Source organism: Mustela erminea, chromosome 4 (genome assembly GCF_009829155.1).
Source record: "Mustela erminea isolate mMusErm1 chromosome 4, mMusErm1.Pri, whole genome shotgun sequence".
Classification (NCBI taxonomy): domain Eukaryota; kingdom Metazoa; phylum Chordata; class Mammalia; order Carnivora; family Mustelidae; genus Mustela; species Mustela erminea.
In genome coordinates this window covers 14,052,940-14,063,848 of record NC_045617.1, presented here as the reverse complement: position 1 = coordinate 14,063,848, position 10,909 = coordinate 14,052,940, and the positions used below count along the sequence as shown (strand labels likewise).

Genomic DNA, 10,909 nt, shown 5'->3' with positions numbered 1-10,909 from the left:
TGTCAGTAGGAGTTAGAAAAGGAACAAGAAAAGGAGCCTCTTACCCCAAAAGCAGTCTGGAGGTGGCCCAGAGGAAGAAACTTAGTAATTTAGTTGAGGAAATGACGAGAAGGAAATTGTATCGTGTCTCAGGAACCATGTGGAATTCCAAGATAAGAAAAACAGTTGCTAATTTGAGTATAAAAGCAGGAAACATGATACACTTGTTTCCTTTTATGCAAACACAAGTATATGAGGGGTTGTGTGAAAATTATTTTTCTCTTGCTGAACCACAAAGACATAGAATCAAAGTGCTTCTTTTGGACATACTGGCTTTTCTTTCTTTCTTTTTTTCTTCTGTCTCTTCTATTTCTTGTGGATATTATGGCTAATAACACAACAAGTTTAGGGAGTCCATGGCCAGAAAACTTTTGGGGTAAGATATTTTCTTTAACTGTTTTTAATTTAAAATTAGGATGCAGAAAATATACTGCATAATTTATTAAAACATTGAAAATCTCTGAGACATTTTGTTTACCATAAACTGATTATTTAATTTTTCATAGGTTTATTATAATAAGTATATTCATGTAAAATATCTTTAAAGTGGGTTATGAAGACACTCAAGAAGAATCTGGGCAACATGTACAGATTTTGGCTGGTGTTAAAAATATAATTAGGAAATACTGAGAATAAAAATGAGAAAAATAAAAGGTGGAAATAATTGTTTAGAATATGATAATGTGGGTTTTGTTGGAAAATTAAGTTTTATTTGTCTTAAGGTTATAAATTATATGTATTATATTAATGAAATCAAGAATAGAGGTTCCTTTAGCTTACTCTGTCAATGTTATACTCTTTAATTTCCAAAGTGAGTCAAAATAGCAAAATCTATACTTCAGGAGTGTGATGACACAGATAAAATAAGGAATCTTATAAAATTAGACGAAGAAAAACGTTTAGTACAAAAAGTTCACTGGAAACAACATCACATATAATATTAAAAGGAAAACTATCACAGGGGGATAAAGAAGCAATATAAAAGTATTTTTTGGCTGAGTTCAGACACAGCTACTAGTTAGTTATGTATCAACAGCAAGGTAAAGCTGAGGTTGAAATAACTAGTTTTTCAAGGCTAAAGAAGGGAAGGCCTAGGGAAGAAGGGCTAAGATGTAAAATAGGTAACTATTCTTGGATTTAGGGAAATTTTAAAAATAATGGGAGAAATTTCAGTTAAATTCAGAAATTTTTTTTTTTAAAGGAGACAATGGAGTTTCTGAAAAGATCAATAGTCTTATTTATTAGTCCAGAGCAAGTTTTAAGTTCCCTCAGGGAACTATTTCATACTTTCTTTTGTGATTTGTGAGGATGCTTTGGAAACTATCAGTGAAAGTGAACAGCAGTGTTGACCGTCCCTAACAACCTCACCTAGCTGTCCGCCATCATACGAATGTGCATGAAGGGAATGAATTCTTTTTTTTTTTTTTTTTTTTTTAACCATCAACTCTTTGTGTTTGCTTCAGTCTGGAAAGGAGGGATATTAGTGAATATCCCAATCTAATTATTAAAAAAAAATAGGAAGAAACTAAGTTATGTTTGCATATTGTAAAGAATAGCTTTGGTGATAAGTAATTCCAGGTAGACACCAACACACAATACATCTTAGAATTATGGAAGTCTTCCTTATATATTTGTTTTATATATATATATACACACATACATATATATATATACACACACGTATGTCTTCCTTATATATATGATATACAATACACATCTTCATTTATAGAGAAAGTGAATGTATCAGACACACTGAACACAGCTAGAGTCTGTTTACACTATATTCATCATTACAAATTTTACTGTATAAATTAGTCATAAGTAAAGTAGTTCTTTCTGTAAAAATTAACCTGGTAAAGCCAGATATGTTTTTTTTCCAGACCATTTGAAGTTAAATTTCAAGTTTACTTGAGTAAAAGGAATTATTAGCCACAGACTGAAACACGCACAATGATTACAAAATGAACCTGAATTAAAAGAGAATGCTTAATTGAAGTCTATTTGCCAATCCTAAAAAACGAATTCTTTTTAAATATAAAAATTTGTGCTGGAGAAGGAATTAAAACTCATTGTTCCAAAGACAGTTGCTACTGTTTCTTTGTCTTAGTATGTGAATACAATGGAAAATAGATGGAAATACTGAAAACCAGGAAGGGGAGTGTTACATTGATAAGCATTAACAAAACCAATACAAATATGTTGAACAGATATAGTGGGGATGATTTAGGGAAAAATATGAAAGATTTAATTATTTCTTCTGGGATAAAAAATATTAAGCGTAAAATGTAAAAATCTGAATGTAAATATACCACATGTAAAAATTTCCTAAGCTATAAATGCTGACTTTTTATATTTTTATTTTTTGTATCTAAATGGTTATCTGTTGTGATCACTGACTCCACAAATACATTATTTTGAAAACCTTATAGAGTACAATGTGCTGTCTATTGCACCCCAAGTCAATTGTCTGACTGACATTTCAAATTTAGAGAAAAAAGATAGAATAGTTGAGAAAAGTAAGACTTGTGCATTGAACCATATAAATTTCTCAAACTTAACACACTTAGGATATATAAAAAGTTTTCCAGATAAGATTTTTTTTTTTTTGGTTTACTTTAATAAATGCTGAAAAATAAGATGATGATACCAGGTTAATACCAATAATAATAGCTTGCATTTTCATGGTAATCACCCAGTAAAACTTACTTAATGGTGTGCAAGCATTAGAGTAATCAGTGCAAGAGGGAGCAAAAAAATTGGTTTGAGACTGACAACCCAGCGGAAGATCACTGTGTTTCCCACTTTTGCTTTCTGTAATGCATTTCCCTTCTCTATAAACATTCACCATCGAAGCAGCAAGAACCAAAACCTATAAAAGTTTGCTGCATCTCGCCTTTATGAAACAAGATAATAAGGATACACATGTATCCTTAACCTTGGTTAACTTTTTGATACTTAAAGAGTCCTAAAGAAAACATAGTTTTGGTTGAACTTCCTGTCTCACCATGCTTTTTTTTTTTCTCTTGGCCTGCACTGTGAAAAATTGGGGGAATTATTGGTTCAGGGGCTTGCCTTCATTCACCTCATTTAATTCGTAATAATTCTTACGAGTACTATGTCTGTCTTCAAGAATATCACACTCTTAGAGATTCTATCTCCTTATGTATATAAATATATGACTATTTTATTATGGAGTAACACAAGACAATATATGCAAAAATGGCAACAATTGTTATGAGTGTTTTAAAAAATGGCTGAGATGGCCCCAAAATCTTTCTTAGAAGAAAAAAATGAGGCTTTACCTGTTCCTATAAGTCAGATAAGGTTGAAAGAGAGACATAATCCTTGGAAGGGCATTTTAGTCATTCATGTTCCCTACATTAACTTACTCACTCATTCACTTATCTCCGAATCCAGTTCATCGGTTTACTCTGAAGCACTGACTGACCCTCCACTATGTATTAGTCAGTGGGTTAGGTGTTAGTGATACAAGTAAGGCATAGTTGGACAATTTCAGGGATTTCGGAAGAAATATTATCAGCCAATATGCAGAAGCAAAAACACACCATGTTCCTGGTGGTGATGACTTGAGGCGGATTTGTGTAAAGTTTTGAATGTCAGTGTAAAAGTTTAACCTGATTTGGCAAAATAATTTTGAATTTGATGACTTCAGATCTCCCTGCTTTCCTTTTCCTTAGGACTTTTCTGTAAGGTTGGAAAGGGCATAGGGTGAGGATGGGGGTTATATACTAAGGAGGGTCTTGGAAGAAGAGGACCTCTGATTCTTGACCCAGTTCTGGTCTTTGCCCACATCTGCTGATGCCTAGTTCGCATCTGTTTTTAGGACATTCCCCTTCCCTTCCTTGTCTCCACTGCTGAGGGCTCTTACCATAAAAATCTGGCTCCCGTGGTCCACGCAACATTTGTTAATGGAATGGTTTTTCCTTTCTTTATGTCCCCTCTGGTCTACTGCCTTTCATTCAGATAATTGTCCATCTGTCTCAATGGTACAGAACAATATTGGATGCTCTCCCATAATCCTCAAGTTGTAAAAGCCTCTTGAGGTTGGGCTGTTTCTCTAGGTGCCCTAGACTCAGATGTTCCGATGTCGACCATCCCCACTTCTACTTTGCGCATCAGATACCCAGGGTTTCTCAGAGGAGCCTGGCACCTTCCCCATTTGGACCCCAGAAAGATAAGAATGGATACCAGCTTCTCTGGGATTCTCTAAATCAATCTGTAACTCATCATGGACAGAGACAGAGTGATGAGGGCTTCTCCAAAACCCTTACTACTCACATACTTTATAGCCCTTCTCCTTGTCTCTCCAGAAGTTTTTTGCACTGCTTCTGGTAATTGACTTGTAATGCACTGAATGTTTGTGTCATTCCCCTTCAAATCCATACGTTAAAGCCCTGACAGTGCAACAGATGGTATTTGGAGATGGGGAGGTAATTAGGTTTAGATTAGGTCATGAGCATGGGGGCTGCCTGATATGTTTAGTGGCCTGAGGGAAAAAAAGGAAGAGAGATTGCTCTCTCTCCCAGTCTCTGCGAGTGTGCACGGAGGAAGAGGTAAGTGAGGACACAGTGAGAAGAGGGTCACCTGCAAGCTAGGAAGTTCTCACCAGCCCCCACACCATGCTGGCACCTTGATCTTGGACTTCCAAGTCCCCAGGACTATGAGAAACAAGTGTCTATTGCTTGAGCTATGTAGACTGTGGTATTTTATATGGGCTGCCATAATGACAAGGATAGGACTCAGACTGTGGTTCATTTTTCCCAATACTGTACTTTATGGTAAAAAGATAAATTTTTGAGTCCTTTAGACTCAGCATTTTCAAACTGCAACCAACAAACAAAACAAAACACTCTTATCGCTCTCAAAATGTCTAGTGAATTACAGGAAAACAACTGGTTTTTGAGGTTTTTACTTATTTGCTTTCCTCTGTTTTATATATTTAATAATCCAGGTAGAAATTTTAAGCATTAGTTTTTCTCTTTTTCTATGTATGCTTGCTAACAGTACTGATCCTCTCCAAGGTAATCAAAGAGATGAAAGGTTGTGGATAGATTTCTTGGGGAATCAAGTGTCAAGGGGAGAAAACCTTGGTTAGTTGCTGAAAATTCTATTCCTTAGCCGATAAAAAGCTGGCTTTTAAAAGTCTACCCCCAGCAGATGGGAGCAGGATGTTTCCAGAGAAACTGGGGACAGAGTGAGCTTACAAACTGGACATACACACCCCAATGATGTCCTCTGTATTCCCTCCTCCTAAATACTTTTATTTACTATTATATTTCATGTGTATGCCTTTAATTTGTGTTTTTAAAACTCTTGGACCTGTATGCATCATTGCATATTAAAACAGCCTACCAATTATTTCCCTTAACACAGTTACCTAGAAAGCTTGAAAAACAAGTGTTTACAGATGCTTCTCTATAAAACTGGTGCATCTGAGTTATGTAGAAAAATTTGAAAATGCATCTCTCACTGGGCTTCCTGCTCAGAGATAATGATTCAGTAAGGATGAGCCTAGAAGCCTGTAACAGGACACTGACCTTGGAGTCCCTGCATCTACATTCATAAGAGAAATTTGTCTGTAATAGTCTTTTCTTGTGGTAGCTTTGTTACATTTTGGTATTAATGTTATGCAGGTCTCAAAAAACAAGTTAGGAAGTGTTTCCTATATTTCTATTATCTGGAATAGGTTGTGCAAGACTGGCATTGTTTTTTGTTTAAATGCTTTAGAAAAGTCACCATTATAATTATGCATAGCATTTTTAATAGGAAAATTTTAAATGATGGAGTCACTGTTTTTAACAATAGTGGATCACTTAGATTTTCTATTGATTCTTCTCTTTGGTATGGAAATTTGTATTTTCTAAAAATTTTCCCACTTAAACTTCCAAATATGTTGCCTTAAAGTTGTTCAAGATATTCTCTCATGTTTTTCCAATATTTCCTTATGAAAATGTTAAAATATATAGAAATACATAAGGGGTTTTTGCAGTGAATACCCATAAGTCTACCACTTAGGTTCCATCACTGGCATTTTTACAATGCTTTTTTAGTTCACCAATATATTAGTTTATATTTCAAAGCAGACTGGAGATGTCCATATATTTCCTCTTAATTACATCAGTATGTATATCATTAATCAGAATTCAATACTTTTTTTTTCTCTTTAAGGTCAAATTTACCTACAATGAAATGTGTAAAATAAATAATAATGAAGTGCACAGATCATAAATGAACATTTGCTGAATTTTGACAAACATGTACACACCTGAGTAACTCAAACCCCAATCATGGTAAATATTATCACCAACCCCAAAAGTTCCCTAATTTCACATCCTGGTCAAGTCCTGTCTACACCATCCCCAGAAGAAACCATTATTTTGATTTTTTTTTAAGAACAGATTAGTTTTGCCTGTGGTAGAACTTCATATAAATGAAATCATACAGTATTTACTCTTTTGGCTACTAAGAATAAAGCTGTAATAGAGATATTCCTGTAAAAGTTGCTTGTTGATATATGTTTTCATTATTCTTGATAACTTCCTAGAAGTGGAAATGCTGGACATTGCGTTGCTGTATGTTTGATTTTACAAGAAATTGTCAAGCCTTTTTTCCAAAGTGGTTATGCAATTTACTTTTTACAACAATGAAGGAAGATTCCAGTTTTTTGTATCTTTTCCAATAGCTCTTCTTTATTCTTAACCCTTTAGGTTATAGCTTTTCTGGTCAGTATTTAGTTTTACCTTACTGTGGTTTCGGTTTGTATTTCCCTGATGGCTAATGATGATGAGCAGGGGTTGGCAAGGTATGACTTACAGGCAAATATGATGTATTGTCTGATTTTATAAATAAAGTTTTATTGGGACATCTGTTTATGTGTTTATGCTGTTTTGTGCTACAACAGAGTTGAGTAATTTCAATATTGTTTGACCTGAAAAGCCTAAAATATTTGCTACCTGGGTCTTCACAGAAAAAAAAAAGTTAATTCTTGACATTTAACATCTTCTCTTGTGCTTATTCGTCTTTGAATATCTATTTTGAAGAAGTGTCTGTTCATTTCTTTGACCCATTTTTACTTTCTTTACCTCTTCTTTGGTTTTTTTTTTTTTGGTCCTTTTATTACTGACTGTGAAAGTCCATCACATATTCTGGTTACAAGTCCGTTGTCAGATATATACTTGTAAATGTTTCCTACCTGTCTGTGGCTTGCTTATTTATTTTCTTACATGTCTTTTGCTGAGCAGATTTAAAATTTTTCAAGTCCAATCAATCTACCTAGGTATCACCTATCTACTATGTGTGTGTGTGTGTTTATTTTAAAGAAAATAAAAGAAAATAGTCTTTTCTATTTACACTGATACTGTTTATGATGTTCTTTATTTCTTCTTGAAGATCTAAGTCTTTAATCTGATATTATTTCCCTTCAAGCTAAAGATTTCCTTGAACAAAGCTTTTAATTTAGAGCTGCTAAGGCTGAATTTTTCTCCTACACCTGAAAGATTCTTTATTTCACCAGTATTCTTAAAGGATAATTTCCATAATATACAATTCTGGGTTGATTAGTTTTTAATTATTTTGAATTATGATTGTATCTTACTAGAGATTAGTAGTTAGTCCAATAATTAGTTTTTATGAAAGTAATATTTCATTGTTACATTGTTGTTTTTAATTTGGGTGCTTTCAGTTTATATTTGATCTTCAGCTGTTTGATTATGACGTGAGTATGTATGGTTCTATATATAAATATATATATATTTTTCTTGCTTGGTATTTCTGAGACTCTTGAATCTGTAAATTAATTTCTTTCACTAACTTTGAAAAACTTCAGCCTTATTTCTTTGAATAGTTTTTACCTTCATTCTCTCTTTTCTTTGCTTTTGGTACTATAATTACACATATATTAAATATTTTTATATTGTTTCATAATTCTTAGAGACTCTGTTCCCCCCACCAATGTTTTTTACTCTCTTTTTCAAATCATATAATTTCTATTATTTTATCTTTAAGTTTACTGACTCATTTCACTGTTATCTTTTTAAAAAGATTTTATTTATTTATTTTGAGAGAGAGAAAGAGTGGGCGTACACACGCATGCACACATGATTGAGGGAGGGACAGAAGGAGAGGGACAGAGAGGATCTCAAGCAGATTCCCTGCTGAGCACAGAGCCCAACTTGGGGCTCTATATCATGACCCCGAGAACATGACCCAAACTGAAATCAAGAGTTGGACGTTTGATTGACTGAGCCACGCAGGTGCTCCTCTTCTCACTGTCATTTAAATTCAATGTTAGATTCATTGAGTGAATTTTTTTATTTTTGATATTCTTAGTTCCATTTGGTTCTTTTCTTTTTTAAAGATTTTATTATTTATTTCAGAGAAAGAGGGAGAGAGAGAGAGAGAGAGTGCAAGCAGGGAGAGCAGCAGGCAGATCGAGAGGGAGAAACAGGCTCCCCATTGAGGAGGGAGCCTGACGTGGGTCTCCATACCAGAACCCTGGGATCATGACCCAAGCCAAAGGCAGACACCTAACCAACCAAGCCCAAATACCTCCAATTGGTTCTTTTATAGAGTTTGTATTTTCTGCTAATATTTCCCACTTTTCATTCATTATGAATGCTTTCCTTCGTATCATTGATCCTAAATATACAAGTTTAAAATTTTTATCTGTGAACTCCAACATCTGGTCATTTTAGGCTATGTCTTTGTTGACTACTTTCTCTCCCAAGAATGGGTCACATTTTCTTGTTTCCCCATATGTTAAGTACTTTTATACTGTATCATGGACATTTTGAATGGGCCTTTGGATTCTGCTGTATTACCTTGAAGAGTTTTTTTTCCCCCCCAATTTGTCCTCACAGGCAAATAACTTTGTTGAGAACTCAAACTACAAAAACCTATAAAGCCTGTCTTTTAGAAGGCCACTCAGGTATCAGTTTAGGACAGTTAATATTTTTATGTTCCCTAGCTGTGCTATTTGAAACATGCGATGTGGTTCTGGAGTCAGCTGTAAATATGGGAAACGCTTATCAATAAACTTTTGAGATCCTCTGCTTGGCATTCTCTTTTCTAAGATTTTTCTCTCTCATATTTAAGCAGCTCTGGTTGCCACAATCTCTGTCTACTGTTTCTCCAAACTGGAAACACCATAGGTTTTCAATTGGTATTTTACCTGCTGACATAATTAGGACTGGAAACTGTCCTTAGTTAGAAGTCTTGAAAACTGGGAAATTCGCCTACTGCTTGGTATTCTTGTCTTCCAAGCATCAACTTCTCTCTATGAGCTGCTTACATTTGATCATTTATTTATTGCCTTTAGGTAAGATTTTTTGAGGGGGAGGAAAGCATTGTTGTTTCCAGTGCTTAGTCCTTGTATCTGGAAAACCAGTCCATAAAAGCTAACTTGGAATCCTCTCTTCATGTGTTTTCACTGCCTACACAATCTGTTCTAATTCCATCTTCTTAATTTCTGATATTGGTAATTCACTCTCCCTTCCTTCTCCCCGCTTCCTATCTTGATCATTCCTACCAGTAGTTAATCAATTTTTTATTAGGTTTTCTTTTTCATGGAAACCACATTTGGTTTTGATAATTCTGCCTCTTTGTCTCTTTCTTTTTTTCTTTGTTCTATGTCATTACGTTCTGCTTTCTTTTAATTATTTACTGTGTTCCATTTTACTTGTGTTTGATTTAGCTGTTTTTGTTAGCTTCTTGGTATAGAAGCTTATATCATTGATTTTTCAGCCTTTCTTCTTTTTACGTGTATGCCTCTAAAGCTACACGTTTTCCTCTACACACAGCTTTTGGCGTATTTCACCAAATATGAAAAATATTTCATATTTTTAATGTAATTCAGTTAAAATATCTTCTGAATTTCATCAGATATTTTTATTTGATTGCTTTTATAGGTTTCCATTATTTGTTGAAAATTTTCAACTTGTTATATATTTTCTTTAACATATTAACTCAGTTATCTTAATATTTGTGTCTGATAACTGTAATATCTTGATAATTTATAGTTATTTTTCTTTTTTTTTTTTTTTTATTTTATTTTATTTTATTTTATTTATTTTTATTTCCAGCATAACAGTATTCATTATTTTTGCACCACACCCCGTGCTCCATGCAATCCGTGCCCTCTATAATACCCACCACCTGGTACCCCAACCTCCCACCCCCCGTCCCTTCAAAACCCTCAGATTGTTTTTCAGAGTCCATAGTCTCTCATGGTTCACCTCCCCTTCCAATTTCCCCCAACTCCCTTCTCCACTCTAAGTCCCCATGTCCTCCATGCTATTTGTTATGCTCCACAAATAAGTGAAACCATATGATAGTTGACTCTCTCTGCTTGACTTATTTCACTCAGCATAATCTCTTCCAGTCCCGTCCATGATGCTACAAAAGTTGGGTATTCATCCTTTCTGATGGAGGCGTAATACTCTATCCCCAGGGGTACAGGTCTGTGAATCACCAGGTTTACACACTTCACAGCACTCACCAAAGCACATACCCTCCCCAATGTCCATAATCCCACCCCCTTCTCCCAAACCCCCTCCCCCCAGCAACCCTCAGTTTGTTTTGTGAGATTAAAAGTCACTTATGGTTTGTCTCCCTCCCAATCCCATCTTGTTTCATTGATTCTTCTCCTACCCACTTAAGCCCCCATGTTGCATCACCACTTCCTCATATCAGGGAGATCATATGATAGTTGTCTTTCTCTGCTTGACTTATTTCGCTAAGCATGATACGCTCTAGTTCCATCCATGTTGTCGCAAATGGCAAGATTTCATTTCTTTTGATGGCTGCATAGTATTCCATTGTGTATATATACCACATCTTCTTGATCCATTCA

General features: G+C 34.7%; 1 protein-coding gene across 1 annotated transcript in view; it reads left to right on the top strand.

The window, feature by feature from the left end:
• The first annotated feature begins 228 nt into the window (after nucleotides 1-228).
• MYCT1 (MYC target 1) overlaps nucleotides 229-10,909 on the top strand; it is a 28,726-nt gene continuing 18,045 nt past the window's right edge. Inside the window, exon 1 of the mRNA XM_032338688.1 lies at nucleotides 229-415. Within this exon, the coding sequence (XP_032194579.1) occupies nucleotides 232-415 (184 nt within the window). The 5' untranslated portion in view covers nucleotides 229-231. The remainder of the gene's footprint in view (nucleotides 416-10,909) is intronic.